Here is a 20,622-nt window from a genome sequence, read left to right as displayed (position 1 = left end):
CTGGCCTAAGAGATGGAAATCGGGACTTTGAACTGGGTTTTCCCTGTAATTCTGGGAGTCGTTTAATAAGTCCTCTCACTTCCCTAATCCACTGTGTGTAAATGAGAGGTAGAAGTAGGCACTGATAAAAGAATATTCTAGATCTGGTTATTTACGATCTGGTACAGGGCATAGGAATCAAGGAAAACTTCTGGTAATGCATAGTTATTATGTTTAACCCATTGTTTAAAATTTTTTTAGATTACCTTTTAGATACAATTTATAACAAGACATATTTTCTGTGCAGTTAGATGGGGTTTAACAAATATGACCCATATAATTCATAAAACCACGAGCTTCCCTATGTTCCTCTCTAGGCAATCCCCACTCCTTGTTCCAGAAAACCACTGTGATTTCTATTATGATGATTAGTTTTCCTTGTTCTGGAACATCACAGAATTTTACAGTATATGTTCTTTTGCATCTAGCTTGTTTTACTTGGCGGGGATGTTTTTCACATCTAGCCATGTCGTTGCATTTATCACAGTTCATTTCTTTTTATCTTTGACTAGGATTCCTTTGAGCACACACACATGCAAACACACACACACACACACACACACACACACACACACGTATACTTTTCATAATTTGTTTATTTGTTCATCAGTGATGGACAGTTGATTTGTTTTCAGCTTAGGGATAATATTATATTATAAATAAAGCTGTGATACACATTCCTAAGCAGTTCTTTTTGTGGGGATATGTTTTCACTTGTAGTAAATATCTAGGAGTGGAAATGCTGTGATATGGTGTCCCTTTAACTTTATTAGAAACTTCCAAACATTTTTTTTCCAATGAGGTTGTGTCATTTTATACCCTCCCAGCAACATATGTGATTTTCAGTTGCTGCACATCTTCCTCAGCATTTATTGTTGTCAGTCTTATGAATTTTAGCCTCTCTTATGTGTGTGAAAAACTGAAAATTTTCTTTAATTTGGAACTGAAATAGAAACTCTAAAAATTATGGAATACATATTATAATTTAGGGATATCAGAATTAGCATATTCCTTATTGAATAATGAAAATCTTAAGAGTGTTGCCTTATATTTTTTCATCTGTGTAATCTTTAATCAGTTATATTTGTTTGTAACATCCATTGATGTTTTTATAGGGAGTGTATAGATAATATGTTTGTGTGTGTAGGCATATTTATTCAGGTCTCAAGTTTTTTGTTTGTTTCAGTGTTATAAAACAGTTTATCTTCTTTCGTAATCTCCCACATCTCTTAAAAATCAGGCTTTTAGGCTGGGCACGGTGGCTCACGCCTGTAATCCCAGCACTTTGGGAGGCCGAGGTGGGCGGATCACGAGGTCAGGAGATAGAGACCATCCTGGCTAACGCGGTGAAACCCCGTCTCTACTAAAAATACAAAAAATTAGCTGGGCGTGGTGGTGGGTGCCTGTAGTCCCAGCTACTTGGGAGGCTGAGGCAGGAGAATAGCATGAACCCCGGGAGGCGGGGCTTGCAGTGAGCTGAGTTCACGCCACTGCATTCCAGCATGGGCAACAGAGTGAGACTCCATCTCCAAAAACAAAACAAAACAAAACAAACAAACAAAAAAATCAGGCTTTTATTACATCTAATAGTTGAAATCCAAATTTTTAAAAATCCAAAAATTCCCAACATTTTGGATTTTAAAAAAATGTATTAAGATACTACCAGTTCAGCCACGGACTTTACATGTTAAAGTCTGCTCTATAAAGATGCATTTATGGATGATAATCAGGCCTGTGATAAATATAAATTTTATATCACAGTCTCTCCAATTATTTCTGAAAGTAAGGGAATGATATTATGTAACCTGGCTGGTGTTCTATAATACTGGGTTAGAGAACAAAACGGTAATTCCTGTAATGGTCATAGGAAACTTAGGTAGTGAGCCAGTTGACTAAATGTGTAATCAAAACTCACCCCAGTATTCACATGATACCTGTTTTTGCATTTTGTAATGGATGCCTGTGGATCTTTATGTACTATTGCTTTTAGAGATAACAAATTTCCACAGACTTGGAAAGCAATAAAATACATTTAACACTAAATCTTTACTGAGCATAGTTTAATCTTTCTCTGATGCAGAAAGCACTTTCTAATTTTATAGCTCTGCAGACTCATTATTGCGAATGCCAGTTATTATATTGGCTAAGAGTAGAAGCAATGGTGAATCAAAAGGATGTGCTAATAGAATCTTAGATTTAGGGAAGTTAGTGTGTGTTTACCCATATGCATCTCTGTATTTTAAGATATATATAATTGTTTTCCATTTCTATTTCTCCTAGGTTTTTTTCCCCAACCCTTCTCCACTTTTTCTGAATATATACACCACTCTCTCGAGTTTCCTTACCAAAAATACAATTTCAGCCTTTCTCTATATGAAAGCAATGACAAAGTGATTTTATAGCCAGTTCTGAAAGTGACTAAACTTGACAACAATTGTATTTTATGACAACCTCTGCATTCATGTCCCCGGCCTACTTTTATATCATCTTTTTTTTTACCCCAAATATGAACAATTTCATATCTCTGCATTGGCTGAAAACAAATCCCCTTACCAGGAATACATTTTAATGGAAGAGAGCCTGCTTCACATAAGTCACCAGAGCCTTAACGTCTTAACTCTGTAATATTCAATTTCTCACTCACTGAGAACCAAAGCCTTGTTTTTTTGTTGTTTTATTTTTGTTTTGTTTTTGTATGGTTTGTGTTCATAAAGGTTGGGGAAGAATTAGTATTATGGAACTAAACCAGATTAAGGGGGAATGTGAATTAGATTTGGTAACAGATGGTGCTGTGGAAATTAAAGGTTCTTTGCGAATGGAAGCGACAGCAGCTTGCCTCTGTTCTCTCTGTCTCTCGTTCGTGCACTTGATAGACGGGTATAAATCACAACAATCCTGTCTTGACAGCCAATTTCGAGAATTTGATCTGGTTAAAGACATGGCTTTCCCGCTCCACTCACCGAAACCTGCTTCTATTTTATTTTTACACAGCACCTTGTCATATTTAGAAAAGCAGGCTCGCCTGCTTCCTCTTAATGAAATTTTTTCTTAATTACAGTTTTAGTTCTTTAGTGTTAATTACTTTTTCATTCAGCCTGAATTTTCATAATATCTCTCAGGGATTGTTTTTTCTTTTTTTTCTCACCCTTTTCACTCATGGATATTCTTTCGATTTTTTCCCAAAGATCCTTTTCATTGTCAGAAGTTGTTGTCAGAGGCACTATTTGAGACTCCTAATTACCAAAGTTATTATTTTTTAAGGAGAAAGACTTTCATGTGATGTAGTAAAGTTACCAAATCAGAAAAATTTTTTAAAGTGCCAGAAGCAGTCACCAAAACTAGCACTGATTTCAACAAAGTTTCACAGAAAGGTGAGTGACAACACTTATTTTCACCTAATAAGGGCTGCAGAAATATCTGTTCTGTTGGCTAAAATAAACCCCACCATGTAAAAAGATATGGCCACAATGTGGCAGAACCACTTCATGCCTGTGTTGACCTTGGAGTGGTCTAGGGATTCTGAATTAAAATGCAATCTTCAGATGTAGGAGACGCTAAATGAGAGACCAGGAGCACTGAACAAATTGCATGGATCCCTAGCATCCAGATTCTCAGATCTGACAAGCTTAGGAGCCAAGTACTAAGGTTTCCTCTTACAAATCCACGTGGCATTTGGGCTTCCGACATATCAAGGAACGGGAAATAGAAGAGAGGGAAAAAATCACTCCAAAAATGAAGAGAAGATTCTTTGAGCGAGCAACTAACAGTTGGTAGAAATGAAGCTTCCTACTGGCAGTCAAATCAAATGTAGTAACAACTCAACAGCTCCCCGCTGCTTGCTGACAGCGTGGTGTCACACACTGGGACAAACATTCACTTAAACACTGATTGCAGGGAATTGCCCTTCCGCCAACGCCTCCCACCAAAAACGTAATGAGCAAAAGCAGAACCATTTCTAGGAAAAAACCAAGAGTCCCATTCCCCAGCTCCCCTAAAATGATCACGTCTCTGTCTGTCTTTTTGTAGCCCACTGGGAGTGAGTCTTCAGTTGAATGTGGTTGCTGCAGTTTCATTGTTATGTAGTAAGTTGTTTAATTATTCTCCTGCAACACACACACAGACATATACACCACACACACACACACACACACACACACACACACACACATACACACATACACGGGCCCTGCCATGTCCCTGAATGGTGACTCAGTGCAGTGGCAGCAAAAGAAATGGAAGTTTGGGAGTTTGAAGAGTGCTCCTCGGTGCAATAGTCCTTGCTCTCAAGATCTAATCAGACTTACAAGCCAGTGTGTTTTTTTATCTGAGTAGAATATGTGGTTTTTAAAAAGGGCTGAAGTTCTTTACAAAACATGTAGGCAAATGCTCTCGTTTTATAAATGAGAAAACTGAGTCAGGGTAGTACAATGACTTGCCTCAGGTTACACAGTGCCTGGATCCAGAGCTAGAACCCGTCTCCTACTCTGTCGAATACTACAAGATGTCAGGGCTCCCTGGGAAAGGAGAAGAATAGCAAGCGGCAGAAGCTCTGGTATAGTCTTTTTTTTTTTTCAGTTGATTTTTTAGAATGGCAAATTATATTTAGAAATTTTTCTCTGCATGTTTGCATTTGGACTTTTGAATGTAACAAACGACAAGCAGGTCCTGATTTGAACTCTTGGCTTTTCAGTGGCTTCTACTGACTTCACTGGATGCTGTCTTGCTGCTGAATAATCCTTTTTTTTTTTTTTTTTTTTTTTTTTAACAATACTCTGTCATGCTACAAAATAAATCCTTAGTCATTTCCATGGCTTGAATTAAATATATGTGCAGATATATGTTATTTTCCCTTGCCTGTAAATAGTGGCTTGTGTGTTTTAGCTTTACTTTCTCTTCAAGTAACTAGCTCGAGGAAATGTTTATTTAAAAAGAGGATAGAGGAGGAATTTTTAGGATTAATAATTAGCTGAGTTCCCCTCCTCCCTGCCTCCCCACGGCTCTCCTACTTCAGCTGGACAACACCTGATACCAACAATATAATGTCACCTCTGCTATAGATCACTCAAGACCAGCTGCATTTACATCCAGATGTTAACTACTGCAGACTAAGCTATTAAGGTAAAAATATAAATATAGTTTAACTGCTACCCAACAGATGGGGTTTATCATCTCTGATTGTACTGCAAATCTCTGTCTAACACAGAAATTTTCATATGTGCTTGAAGCAACCTTTATTTCAACAACGATTTCCTAGCATTTAGATTTTCTCAACACTGTGATTCACTCAGTTGCAGAGTACCTTTTAGAGTTCCGCTCCTGGTGAACTGATCTATGTCTATAGAAGCAGCTGGTTTATTGGTCATTGTAATTGCTTTTGCAAAACTTTATCTTAATGAGTAAAGAATGACATCAATACTGTGATCTCCATATCCTTATATCAACTTGTGATGGCATTTGCATTTCCTGTTTCAGTATAGCAGAGAATAGGAAAGGGAAGTTAAGGAACCCTGAGCTTTCATTGACCTTGATTTGATTTGTGAACTCCATCACTGGAGTGTCTGTGAGTAAAGCATCTATATTCAATTGTAATTTGTAGAGATCAGTGCGTAGACTTTCTATGAGTTGAATGTCTGTTTATTTCTTCTGTGGCACGGTGCTGTGGGAAGGTCTTCATTTAGCTGTCAGTCCCCTTCTGTGTCGAGTTCTCTTTGTTGTGCTCCTTGACTGCTTGAAAACAGAATTGCCTGAACACAGGCAAACTTTATTGATCCATATTTCTAGAAGTTTGAAAGAGGAGAGATTTGTAGAAGTAGGAGACTATTGCTTTCCCCTAGAAAGCTTACTGCAGAGGAGGTCTGCTCGTGGCATAGTAAATCTCTAACACCGAGTAAATGTTACATTCAGCATATATTGTAAGCTTCATTTTAATAATTCATCTTGGGTACTTTTTTTTTTAATTTCATAGAAACCTTTCGTTTTAGTGGTGGTCTCCACCCATTGCCTAGGGCTGTTAGACTCTACCCTGGGCATAGTGACCTGGTCAAGACTGGGACATCTACTACCCAAATGGTTGACTATAGCACACTATTCGAAAGCCCTTCTGTCTCTAGGCTTTTGGTTCGCAGAAGAGTAGCTTGTGTAAAGTAAGAAATATTTTCAGGGATCGGAGACAAAATGCTTGTTTTTCCATCTGCTGCGCATCTTTGTTTCTGTCTAGGAGGTTTTCGAGATTCTCTCTTCGGATCCATTGGCGTAATGTAGTTGAGCAGTTGTGAGGATGTAGTTAATTAAGCTGCATTAGGGCAAATATACACACTTGTTAAAACACTTAATTTGCCTCAATAATATTGATTACATGGCAGAAGTTTGTTTAAACTAAATGGTATTTCCCCCCCACTGTTACAGTTTTTGAATGCAATCTGTATAATAGCTAATAGCCATCATCAGTTAAATATCATGTTAGTTATAAAGTAATGTCATAAGAATTGATTTGGACTTGGCAATGGAGGAGAGCTCTCCCTTCAAAGCCGATGTAGATGATTAGCCAGAGTTTTAAGCAGAATCATGGTTCATATAAACTGTGTATATTTTATAGACTTATAGCTGCTCTATATTACATGAGTGCCCATTATATTAAAGAAAAGCTCAGACAGTTAATTATGCAAAACATCATGTATGCAATTACTCGGCATAATTATGCATTTAACAATTTTATTGATTTGTCAGTAGCTCACTTACTGTATTTAGAGCCATAAACAAGAGATGCTCACCCCCAGATTGAAATAGGTCCAAGAAAACAAGCTAAGGATAAATTGCACTACTAAGCGCCTCTGCATCAGATCGAATCCTTAAATACAGAAACTGTCAACAATCATAATGTGCAACACATTGTGATATCACAGGACCATTTCTTTTCCCATTAATAAAGTTTATCAACCAGGAAGCATAAGAAATCACCTGGCAATACAAACTGAAGCAACTGCAGTTTCCTACATCTAAAATAGTCTGGATGACTTAAGGAAATCAGCAGTCACTTCCAGCTTGCACAGCATAGTAAAATGGGATGCTGCTGTGTCCACAGACACTTACACCACATACATACAACACCCCTAGTCCTCATTAGTTTAGTCGATCTTATTAGTGCATTTCTCTTGCCATATTTCTGGGCCTCCGTTGCAAGAAATGAATTGTCTCCATTTCCAAATCCCTTATATTTTGCAAGAGCGAAGACATAGGATTCTATAGGTATCTTTATATGTCAGATTAAGTGACAAACCATCCTGGTTTACCTGGGTTTAGGGGTATCCAGGACATGGGATTTTACTGCTAAAACCAGGATAGTTGACCAACCTAATAATAGAAAAAAATTAAATGAGAAAGGACCATTGAACTCTACAACCCTAAAAGCAGGTAGGGTTTCAGTGAGGTCCTGCCGTTAAGAGTTTGGTCAGTAGGTATGAAATTATAATGCATGGGACACTTTTATTTCAATGATCAGCCAGAAATGAGTTGAAGGTCTTGATTATTTGTACTGAATTTCCTTTTTGCTTGCAGCAGAGAGCCTTTTACAGAGTTGGGAGAGCTTTCAGCTCTGATTTTTCTTTTTAGGGGGCTGCCTCTGTGTCTCCACATTACATAGCTCTATCTCTTGTCAGCAACTCAGGCACCAGCTTTGAGGGCAGCTGTTTTCTTACTCTTGTTCTTCATGGAGTAAGCTAGAGAGAGTCCTTTGAACTAAATGCACAAGTTATTTGTTCAAAGAATCAAGAAGCAGCATTACTAAATCTAAATCATCGTGATCCTGATATACAGAAATCCATTCTATTAGATAGGGCTCAATGTTTATTAAAGGAGGCCTTAAAATTATACAGAAGCATGTGTGCATAAGTTGTCCATGTGTTTTCATCTTTCTGAGCGTGTGGGTCAGGATTCACAATTCTTCCTTTACAATTAATGATCTCCTTCCGTTAGATTAACCAGGCAGACCTTAAGATATTTCTTATCAAAAGAAAAAATCCTTTCTCTTCTTTTCCCAACTAAGCCAGTGTACCTTAATGCAATGATGATATGTTAGACCCAGCAGTTGTCAAAGCATCGTATTACTGTGATGCCATAATGACACCCTGTCTCTGTAAAGTAGTCATGTTTTCTCAAATCACACGTTGCACCGTTGATTTCTGACATGACACTTCATTCGGTTGCTTTCCCTTTCTTCAGCATCACCATTCTCTGACAATAGCAGCTGGTGCCCATTTTGTTACTAAGTGATTCACATTTTGCCACTTTACGAGTGCAATTAGTTGAAGCAGGGTGGAAAAAAGCTCATTGTAAAGTAGTGTGCTTGAAGTTGTAACTCAGGCTGCCATGGGAGCTGCTGGGGTCATGGGCTCTGAAGCCTGTACCTCCGGGAGCTGCAACATTAGTCTAGAGGTTTTCTTCTAAAAGCATAAAACACACACACACACACACACACACACACACACACACACACACAGTAGACTATTAAGAGCTTTTTATTTTTTAAAACACAAATACTTAAATATTTAATCTGGTAATTTCAGAATGTAGAAAATCAACCAGTCCCCATAGATTCATTTTTGTTTTGAATCAGTAGTGATTAGGTGGTGGGACTTGATAACCTTCTTTTCTGTCCCTGAAATTCTGTGATTCTGATGAATCACACAGAGGAGCTGAGGATTCTTCTTATCTCTGTATTTGTATGTAAACTTGGAGATTTGCTGCATTGTGTCCTTATACAAAAACATTGGAAATAAATTTTTAAAGCATTTGGAATTTATAATGATGATGATTACCTTTCCAGGCCCTTAAGGATGATAAAGAAGAATAGAAAATGTGTTAACTTCTTTAACTGACATTTATTTAGCCTACCAAAGGGTTTATTGTTGGTATAGATATAGTAAAAGTTGCAGAAGATATTGCCTTAGTATAACAAATGAGAAGATCTAAGATGATCTGTACACACATTCCTTGTGAGAATTTTGTGCACCCATTTTCCCATTTATTTCTCCATTTGTTTTAGGGTGGAAATACAGTAGCAAATGAATTCAAGATCTGTGTAAAATTCACATGGTGAAATACAGCTGCTTGTTAAGAACTTGTATTTCGGTGAAAGGGTTAATAGTGTATAACCCTATGGAACATTATTGTTATACCAGAGTTTAACAAATACAAGCATTGGCTGAGCTTCAGACCTTCCATGGAAATGCAGACCACTTTGAACATCAGCACATGCATGTGGGAATTCAAACTCCTGACGGTTCATTCACGATCACACTTTACCTGGATGTAGGTAGAATCACCAAAACCAATTAAGCTTGATAATTACAATAGAAATTGAACATTAACTTACAGATTATCCTTTTTTCCCCCACAGCAGCAACTTTAATTGATTCTTATTCTTTCTTTCTCTCACTCTCTCTATGTGCACACATATACACACCATTAATTAACTTTCAAAAATTATGTCTTTAAATAGTCAAACAACTAAGGCATTTTATTTGGCTGATCATTAGTATCTAACACCAAAGATAATTTTCACCCTTGCTGACCCTAAGCAGGGCTAGGAAACGACTTCCTAGGTTGAAGTATGATCATCAGAATTATTTGATGCTGTATCTCAAACTGTGTTGAAATGCTTTTTAAAGCCCTGAAATTTCAGGTAGGCTGTTAAATTCCTCAAACCTAGTGTCTCATACAGGAAGGGGAACATCACTCACCGGGGCCTGTTGTGGGGTGGGGGGAGCGGGGAGGGATAGCGTTAGGAGATATACCTAATGTAAATGACGAGTTAATGGGTGCGGCACACCAACATGGCACATGTATACATATGTAACAAACTGGCATGTTGTGCACATGTACCCTAAAACTTAGAGTATAATAAAAAAAAAAAAAACCTAGTGTCTCATGTAGAAACTAAAGGTTATTCTTGACATTGTTATTTCCCCCTCCAGTTTATTCTCAGGGGGTTCATACAGAGGTTTTGGGAAGGGAGTTAGCTGGTCTTACTCCCTGTTCATCTCACCATTTCTCTTAAAATAATAATAGTAACCATACTAAGGCTTTAAAATAAATATTTCCCACATATTTCGACACATGTTATTTCTATTCATAATTCTTAACTAAATTTAGATTTTTATTAATCCAATGTGACTTAAAATTTCTGCATTAACAGCACAATGTGGAATTGGGCTTATTCTCTTTGGCTACAGATAAAGCCATCATTTTGAAAATGGCTCTTTCTGACAAAAAGGTGTTCTTTTGAAATAAAGTCCTATTCACTACATTCCTCTTAGAGTTAATGTGAATTTTAGTGCCTCTAATTTTAGATTGAAGTGAAGTCTAGAATAAAACCCACCAGCTGACAATTGAATTTATAGATAGTTGTGAATATTTCAGGCTTGAATAATAGAGCTGTAGAATTTCAGAGACAGAGAGGCAGAGAATTAAGGCTCGCTGTAGTTTTAGGTTATAATATAATAGTGTCTAGGAAGTGTTCAGTGTAATGAGCTAAGTAGTAATTAGGAGACAACTGTGTTCGTTCAGAGATTCTGTTTAGGCGTCACTGCACACCCTGGGTGGGTGATGCAGTAGGGCAGACCTGCAGCCAGCGCAGTGGCCCCTTCACCCCTTTTCCACTTATGCGTGGGCTGTGGATATAATTGCTGAGAAATAAAAGTAGTGGATCTCTGCGTGCCACCTCTACCTTGCTTGCTTGCTTATTTATTAAAATTGAGTAAATAAACACCATTAAAAACTCTGTTGTCTTCAAGACATTTCTGCTCTGGACTTTGGAGTCAGGCCTGAGTTCAGATTCAGGCTGTGCTGCTTCCTAGCTGTATGACCCTCCGCAAATTTTGAAAGGTCTGAGGCTCAGTTTCCTAAAGAGAAATACCTCCCTTACGAAGTTATCTTGGGGATTCAATGAGGTAATATTTGTAAAGTGCTCAGCTCAGTGCCTGGCACATAATAAGCGCTTGATAAATGGCAATTCTGACTTTTATTATTTCCACTGGGCAAAAGCTATTAGTTAAGGAAACAGTTCGTGGCGGGCCAAAACCACGTACAACCTACAGCACAAATCCAGTTGGTTCACTTTCATGTATGGCTCCAGTGGCCAGACCTTGTTTAGGAGAAGATAGTGCTTCTGTTTCAAGGACCTCTCTGGCAGCTTGTACCTCCTGAATTTCCTTGTTTTATCCAGCCTATTGCCAAGTTATGGACTGAGATTTTGGATGAGACAACTTGCTGGATAGTCCCTATTTTTCAGGGACTTTAGCAACATGCATTTGACACATAAATATTTGATGGCTTAGCAAATAACTGATCCGTAAATGGGAGGGCAATTTCTGGCCTTGTTCTTTAAATCAAGAGTTCTGCAAATTTTACAAGTCCATGAGGAAGAGCCTGAAAAAAAGAAAATTGGGGTGAAAGTGACCATGGAAGATACAGGAAAAGAGAGAGAGGAAAGTAAAAATTTTAAAAAGAGGGTCTGAAATTGAAGCAGCCCCAAGCAACACTCCTATGGATGAAAAAAAAAAAAAATTCTAAATTAGAAAACAGTGCCTTGTAGGCAGATGGTGAAAGAGTTAATTGTCATAGCTGTGGGAAATTCAGTGCTGGAGAGAGGAAAGGGGAGCAAGCATGGTTTAGTACCCTAATAACTTCTAACTCTAGTCTAAGATCATAATGTATGTGCGCGCAGTCCAGTAATTATAAGGTAATAAGTGAAGTGGTGGTGTAAGTGCTCTAAATTAAAAGGAATTCACAGGGCTGCTGTAAGTCAGTGCCGACCCGCTTTCTTTCAAACGTTGACTTGAGGAAAGTGCTTACCCCAGAGTGCTAAGGAGACAAGGAGAGCGATCTATTAATTACAACGTTCATTAACAGTGACGGGTACAAGGCGGCAGATGCAGAAGAGAGAGGACGCCGTAGTTCAGGCTGGTGAGGGGGATATTTTTTTCTTTCGCTAGTTCTTGAGGAAAGGACAACACAAGTGGGTGGGCGAAAGTACGAAGATATTTTGGTGGCTTTCTCCCTCCTATTTGCTTTCTTCACATCCTGATACTGCTTGACTTTAGAAAGCTGTGCAAGATTTTTCAAAGTGAATTATCTTTGGTAAGAGGAAAATCTTGCCTCAACACTTTGCTCCTGAGACCGCCTTCTTGGAACAGTTAAGTGAAACTTCCTGCCAGAAAAGTTCCATATTTTTCTTCATTTTAAAGTAACAGAACAATGGAGGACCCGGAGGAGGGCATGAAATTTGTGCAATGATCAAATATTAGATTTATAGTGAAAGAGATAATTGCATCCCTTTGGTTATCCTGTGACGAGTCCCCCAAATTTTAGTGAATGACCATTACCCAGAGGGATTCCCATAAATCAACTTTCCACTGGGAGGCAATTATCTAAGTCCCTTTCTTGACTGTCACCTCTTCTTTCTATAGTGGGCTCTCAGAAGCTTCTTAGACATTTTGCTAAACGAGGTTTTGCACAATGGCTAAATGAAAAGAACATAGGACCAATTATATCTTTTCATCTAATTACCTTTCCAGAAATTTGTTCGCTTGTGAGACCAACAAAGAAAAAGGGATGAAGTGTTTCTTCTAGATAAGAGAAACAGTGTGTCAGATTAGATGCTTCATCATTTTTCCTTTTAGGAGGTATAATGTTAAATGACAAAAAGAAGTGGGGAAAGGACCATCACAAATATATTTTTTAGGACAAAATATGCTACATTTCTACTTTACTGAATATAAATATAACATCAGATTTTATAACATCAGATAATATAAATATAATATCAGATTTGTGGACTTACAGGTATACTGAAGGCTCAGATGGCTTTTACTGATTAATCTCTTAAATAATGGCAAATCACACACAAGAAACATATGCACGTATTTATTAATCAATGTTGGTGATCAGTCACTAAGTTTTGCAGGCTCTGGGAAATAATCTTTAAATATTGGCTGGAATTTTATACTTGATGTCTTTCTATATTGCCAAATGGCTATGAAATAGAGCAATTTAAATAAGGAAACGATTGAGGATATATTCCCTATGTGTTTTAGTCAGATCAATGAAAGACACAGTTATGCTTATGGAAGCGTGCTGACAAACAGTAATTACAGAGCTGAGGATCATCTGTTCAGTCTTGAAAATAAAAGTTTTATTCTGCTCATAATAAAATGATTGCAGCATCAGAATGAGGAGGGAAAGGTAGAGTGAGGATAAATACAATTTTAGAAACGGTATAGACTTTGCAAATCACCACCTCTTCCATTGATAAATTTAGAATCTAGAGTTGATTTAGATATTGACACTGGTTCTCCAAGAGAAAGGTAAAATAAAAGCAATTGGACCCTTTAGAGCTTTTGTTTATGGCCTGTCTGAGCCCTTTGTTGTAACCCTGTCATGCCCTTATGCTGATTACCTTCTTGTAGAACAAGAAGTATTGACTAGAGAATGAATGATGTGTAGTCCCTGGCCCTTAGGAAACACTCTCAAAGAGCAATGTCTTTAACATATGAATTCTGTTTTTTTCCTCCTTTTACCTTTCCCTTTCCCTTTCTCTATTTTTTCACCATCTCTTTTGTTTCTACCTCTTTTGGTCTCTGTGTTTGACACTCTCTCCTCTTTCTGTCTCTGTTTGTATCTCCTCAATCTCAGGCTTCTCTGCAGAATGTCAAACAAAGATCGACACATTGATTCCAGCTGTTCGTCCTTCATCAAGACGGAACCTTCCAGCCCGGCCTCCCTGACGGACAGCGTCAACCACCACAGCCCCGGTGGCTCGTCAGACGCCAGTGGGAGCTACAGTTCAACCATGAATGGCCATCAGAACGGACTTGACTCGCCACCTCTCTATCCTTCTGCTCCTATCCTGGGAGGTAGTGGGCCTGTCAGGAAACTGTATGATGACTGCTCCAGCACCATTGTTGAAGATCCCCAGACCAAGTGTGAATACATGCTCAACTCGATGCCCAAGAGACTGTGTTTAGTGTGTGGTGACATCGCTTCTGGGTACCACTATGGGGTAGCGTCATGTGAAGCCTGCAAGGCATTCTTCAAGAGGACAATTCAAGGTTAGTGTCGGACCTGGGAATACTCTCCCCACTTCCAACCTCACATGATGGGTTTTTGTTTTTCCTTATTCTTATTCTCGTAAGTCAAGCACCATAGTTTTAATTCTCTCTTGAGTAGAAAATAGAAATAGATTACAATTGATAGTGGAAGATTTATAGAATAAAATCCCCCCAGATATACTCCATATCTATTAATTTTCCTCTTACTGTTAAGCTTTAATGGTGCAAGGATAATAAACTTTGGGTAGAGTTTATAAGAGCGTAGTTATTATTAGAGCAATGTGGGTCTATATAGCAACTGTACAAATGCACATTGGACTAACAGTGTTTTTGACCCCTTTGCATCTTCTTACAGATGCATGGAAATAATAAATACTTTAGACCAGTGATTTCCAAACTTGAGTGTGCATTAAAATCAACTGGAAATCTTGTTAAAATGCAGATTCCTGGGTCCTACCTCCAGAATTTCTGATTCATTAGATCTGGGGTGGGGGCCTGCCTGAGATTGTAGATTTTTAACAAATTTTCAGGTAATGCTGATGATGCTGCCAGTCCAGGGACCAATTTTAAGAATCACTGCTCTAGACAAATTTAATTACCTACTCATCTTTCTTTTTTCCTTATGGTTGGATATACTTTTTCTAACTTTTAAATGAATTTGTATAAAAAAACTTCCAAATTATACCAATAAAATGTCATTGAATGATAAAATATACCTCCAACATATATAAGTGATATATACCCCAAACTTCATAGATTTCAGATTTATAAATAACATTATTTCCCCCATACAGTGTAGAAAAATAGGACTGAAATTTGTTTATGCCCTTTTAAACTGGTAATCTACAGATCTAGAATTCAGTTCATGAAAAAGCTATAGATGAATATTCTGGCAAAAAAATAGATTTCACGTTTTTACGTCTCTTGTAATTCACTTTTGAAGAAAATAGGGGAAGAAAAAAATATATTTTGAGGATCCACAGCACACCAATGGTTCTCCTCAGTGGTTTACAAAATGTGTCTTCCTAACAACCAGTTATGGACACAAAGTCTATCTTCCCACATATCAGTGGTTCTCAAGCTTGCCAGCTCATTGGAATCAGTGGAAGACTTAAAAAAACATGCTGATGTCAGGGCTCATGTCCCCAAATGCTGAATTAATTGGTCTTGGGTACAGCCAGGGAAAGGGGGTTTTTGAAAGCTTCCTAGGTGATGCTTAATGTAAAGGCAAAGTTAAGAAACACTGCACTATACTGTGTTGTATTATTTGCCAACAGTTCTCAAAGTACAGTGGCTGTACCAGCAGTACCAGCATCATCTGGGAAAAAATGTAAGAAATGCAAGTTTCCAGGCCCCATCCTGTATTAACTCAAACAGAATCTCTGAGGATGGGCCTAGCAATCTGCATTTAACCAACCTTCTGGGTAATCCTGATGCTAATTCAAATTTAGACCCACTGCTCTAGACCATGCTACTGCTGATTCACCACTGACCATAGACCATCATCATCTAATGGCCCCTTGCTGGACAGAACTGAAATCAATTTATTTGGAGCCTTCATAATTTTGTGACATACTAGTTTTCAAAGTACAAAAGAAGTAATGTTTGTTAAGTGCTAATCCTTTTAAATATTTTCACAAAACATGATTCTGAAACCCTTTAAGTGTACATAGAGCAGTCTCCCACCTTCTCCCTTTTTTTTTTTCTTTTTGAGGCAGATTTTTACTCTTGTGGCCCAGGCTAGAGTGCAATGGCATGATCTGGGCTCACTGCAACGTCCACCTCCTGGGTTCGAGTGATTCTCTTGCCTCAGCTTCCCAAGTAGCTGGGATTACAGGCATGCACCAACACGCCCCGCTAATTTTGTGTTTTTAGTAGAGGCAAGGTTTCACCACATTGGCTATGCTGGTCTCAAACTCCTGACCTCACGTGATCCACCCGCCTCAGCCTCCCAAAGTGCTGGGATTACAGGCATGAGCCACTGTGCCCGGCCCACCTTCCTTTTTAAGAGCATCTGGAAATCCAACTCTTCTCCATCAGTTGCACTGAATATTTTAGTGACAGTCCTTACTTGTACTGGCTCTCCCTTGCTTTTTTGTTGTCTGTTACATAACTTTCTTGATCTGTGGCTGATGAGAACACAATCAAAATGTTTACTTAGTCAGGTGCAGTGGCTCATGCCTGTAATCCCACCACTTTGGGAGGCTGAGGCTGCGGGATCCCTTAAGGCCAAAAGTTCAAGAGATTAATCTGGGCTACAAAGTGAGAACCCTATCTCTGTAAAAAATTTACAAATCAGTTGAGCATGGTGGCTTGCGCCTGTATTCCTGGCTACTGGAAAGGTTGAGGTAGAAGGATTGCTTGAGCCCAGGAATTGGAGGTTGCATTGAGCCATGACTACTGCACTCCAGCCTGGGGTGACAGAGCTAGACACAGTCTCAAAAAAAAAAAAAAAAAAACAAGTTTACCCAAAGCACAATTTCTCAAGACATCATACTCTTACATAGTAGATGAGATACTTAATCCTAATCTTTTCATAGCCTTTCATAGTTTTAAATGAAGACCACAAAGCCAAGTTAGTATGCAGTACATATGAATGTCCTAAATATCTTCATAGCTGTATCTTCATAATTTCTGGCTCATGGTTGCTATATTTATTGATATTTTCTTACAAAAATATTTCATTTACTGGATTTTTGTTTTCTTTATCCTCATCTATAAACTGAAGGCATTAACCTCAGGATACTTAAGTTTAAAATGAAATATAAAATCACATGGAAAGCAAGTAAGCTAAAAACAATGGTGGTCTGTGCACAAGGCTTTTCATCACTTCTGGGCATTTGAGAAATCTCTTCAGTCTATTTGGTAACACTATGAAACTTGAGAATGAAAGCACACCTCAAATCTTTGGGTGTTTACCAGCCATTGTTCCACAGTGTTGTAATCCTTATGGTTACAAAGTATATAAAATTCAAACCGTTATTAATTTGATTTTGTTAACTCAGTTTACACAGCTCTGAATCTTAACTACACAAAGATAAGCAAATATTTTGGGATAAATTCACGAGCACTGAGTGCGCCGATGTAAGCAAGAAGTTCTCAATGTGAAAACCACTCCCATTTATTCAACAAATATTTACTGAGAACCTGTGATTCAGACAGCAGGCTGGTTGGAGTGTCCTCTTATCCACATTTTATTAAAGCTTTGTTCCCAAAGGTTGTGGATTGAGATGAATTCCTCTAACAAATGTCTCCTGCCTTGAGGAAATACCAATTTTTAGGGTTGAGGGGATTAAACCCTCGAGTCTTTGGTATGTTTTGTAAAGACAGAATAACAGTGTGAAACAATTTCCTGATACATGTCTCAAAACATTTTATAGGTTAGACATTAATAGCTCTGCAATAGTTATTTACTGAGCAATAATTAGAATACAGCAATTGGAATTCTATGCATGATTATTCTTTAGGATGCTGAAATGCTACCAAAAGCTTAACAGAGCAAAGCGCAGGGTGATTCTTGGCATTGATGTATGTGCTCAGTTTTACTCCATATTGGAGAGAGCAAGTTTCAAGGATTTTGAGCAGGAGACAGAGATGTCACTGTCCAGATTAGCACTCTGGACTTGCCCACCTGGCTGTGCTTGTAGCTGGCAGCTGCGCAGCACTTGGTGAGGCTACCCTGCTAGCTACATCATCAGGCATCACACTGTGGTGCTCACTTAGCCCCAAAAAGGCAGTGAGGCAAATAAAGGGATTAAATTGTGAAAGTATAATGTAATAATTAGAGCGGTAATTGTAAGGAAGATTGGAACGGCCCCTCCTTTCTGTGGCCAAATACAGTAGTGATAGCTGTTGAACTCCAAAGATGTTGAGTGTGGCCCAGACTCATATTCCAGTGCTGAAGCTGCCTTAGAGTTCATTCTCATGCCTTCAGAAAGCATTGCAGCCAAACCACCCTTAACAGATTGTAGTCTCTCCCTCCCCTCCATTAAAGCTCTCCAAGGAAAAAGAAGAGATTATGTAACTCCCCTTGACAACAAGCCTTTCTAGACTAGAGGCCCAGTGGACAGGCCGTTACACAAATGTGACTCCTGCCTCACCAGGGCCTGGTTCTACTCTCATTGACTTAAAGGACATGTGCATCCATAGGCGTTTTCATATACGCCATCATCTGTTAAGATCTTTCCTTTTTAATGTATCTTCTTATTATTTTTGAGACAGGGTCTCACTGTGTTGCCCAGGCTGTTGTACAGTGATGTGATCTTGGCTCACTGCCTGTTGTACAGTAATGTGATCTTGGCTCACTGCAGCCTCGACCTCCTGGGCTCAAGTGATCCCTCCCCCTCAGCCTCCCAAGTAGCTGGACAACAGGCATGCACTACCATGCCTACCTAATTTTTCACTCTTTTGTAGAGATGGGATCTCCCTATGTTGCCCAGGCTGATCTCAAACTCCTGTCCTCAAATGATCCTCCTGCCTCAGCCTCCCAAAGTGCTGGGATTACAGGCATGAGCCATCTTATTTCTTATTTTAACAATTTATTTTTAGGATTGGTTATTGAGTGTGTAATAAATATATAAGTTTAAAAAGTTGGGAAAATACTTCTTAAACTTGGAACCAAAAGAACATATATCCAGAGCATATCTTGAGAAAAGTAATACAAATTGTTCTTTTCAGAGCTGAATGTGCTATTTCTGTTGTGAAAGACAATTAATCATGGATTTCAATGAAAGGTAAATAGAAAGGAATATTTTACTTATTGACTATTTTCAAGTTATCATTGAAAAACTACTGAATAGGTCAGCGTTTAGTTGGGTAGAAGCCAACGTTTTGCTGTTTTGTTTTTGTTTTTGGCCGACCAAAATTCTTTTTACAAAACTTTGACAGCTCTACTCTGTCATCCAATAGGGTTACAGTGGCAGCAGTGATTTCATGTCATTTTCTAGGCATAGTAATTTTGGGGATGTGATATTGTTATTCTTCTGATTTTTTTCCAATTCCAATTTTGGCCTTAATTCATAAATGAATGGAGCCTGCCTTCTTTCCTGCCTGCCTGCCTGCCTGCCTGCCTTCCTTCCTTCCTTCCTTCCTTCCTTCTTTTCTTTTCTTTTTTTTTTGGAACTTCTCATTAAGAGTTTCCCCTAAACTTTTGATAAGGAGGCAAGAGAAGGAAAACATCCTTATACCCAAGTAGGTCAATACATATTTCATTATTTAATAGACAAAACACTAGCTCATATAATAAGGAAAATAATTTTATAAATAGTTTTCTTTGTGTAGATAATATAGCCATTCTAACTGCTCATTATAGTGCTAAAGTATTCTTCTTTCCCCCACATTTAAAAAGTGGGAAATTGTATATTTAAAAATATGAGATTTTAAAAAGATGTTCATTATAGCATGGGTTTTGGATTTATATAAAGCCAGGCCCAAGTCTCAGCCACTTACCAGCTGTGAGATCTTAACCCCTCTTTTTCTCTCTTTCCCAAGTGATGAGGGTTACATGAGACAATGAATATCGAAGTACTTGACCCATAGTGAATGTACAATAAATTATTAACTTTGGTTGATATTGGGAATATGACTGGGATACCCAGACACTGGATAGTTCATGTAATCTAGCACAGAGTTATCCTTGATGCTAAACTAGAAGGACAGGTATGTCACCTTCCTGAGCTCACAGCTGTCTCCACCCTTTAGCTATGATCGTAAACCCTCTCTCCTGTAGCCATTTCTCACTGACGGTGCCTTTATATGATTGGAGGCATTTAGGTGAACTGTCTGGAAATTTGTTTAGTTTTATTTAGCTTATGGTGCTCAATTAACTTTATTTCCCTGTGAATATGGATGGGAAACTGCATACATCAAAAAGCAAGCCTGAATTTTGGAACTTGCATAAAACATAAAATTCCCAGTTAAGCTTCACATGTGAAATTTAGGTGCTGAAGTAGTAGCATATCTTCCCTGCGTGAGGTGTGGGAGTGACCATTATGGAACTAAGTCCACTGTGAACGTTGTGGGACCTAGGACAAGAGTACAGCAAACACCCAAATACTGCATAGTATATGTAAATATGTTTAAGTTATAAATCAAGATACCAAATCACTAAGTGAAATTTGTTCTAGTCTCTTATTTGACCAACTATACCTTCATAGTGGTCTGGGAGACTGACTTTTTATTGGTCAGTCTTTGACTCCAAGGAGCAGTTTTGTGTCAGTGAGAGGCAGTGCAAGGAGAGCTGGTTCATAGCCTGCAGCCCATCCCCTTTCTCACTCCTCTATCTACCAATCTTGTACATAGTGCGGACACCCTTGCCCACATGTCTAAGGCCCAGTGACCCCTTCCAAACAGCTGTTCCTTGACCACGCACAGGTCTAATGTGCACACCAGAAAGGCAGTTTAGTCCAGTCTAGCTTCCAGAGAACAGACCCAGGAGAGAGTCCCGCTCAGGCCCTGGCACTTCCATGAGCTTGTGGTG

At 38.5% G+C, this 20,622-nt stretch overlaps 1 protein-coding gene across 10 annotated transcripts in view; it reads left to right on the top strand.

The window, feature by feature from the left end:
* ESRRG (estrogen related receptor gamma) overlaps positions 1 to 20,622 on the top strand; it is a 595,534-nt gene that overhangs the window by 400,042 nt on the left and 174,870 nt on the right. For all 10 annotated transcript variants that reach the window (XM_058430555.1, XM_058430554.1, XM_032136353.2 and 7 more), the window contains one exon: positions 13,729 to 14,144. In XM_058430555.1, the coding sequence (XP_058286538.1) occupies positions 13,742 to 14,144 (403 nt within the window). In that variant the 5' untranslated portion in view covers positions 13,729 to 13,741. The remainder of the gene's footprint in view (positions 1 to 13,728; positions 14,145 to 20,622) is intronic.

Source organism: Hylobates moloch, unplaced genomic scaffold (assembly GCF_009828535.3).
Source record: "Hylobates moloch isolate HMO894 unplaced genomic scaffold, HMol_V3 SCAFFOLD_18, whole genome shotgun sequence".
In the NCBI taxonomy this organism is placed as follows: Eukaryota; Metazoa; Chordata; class Mammalia; order Primates; family Hylobatidae; genus Hylobates; species Hylobates moloch.
This window is presented reverse-complemented; position numbering and strand designations above follow the sequence as displayed.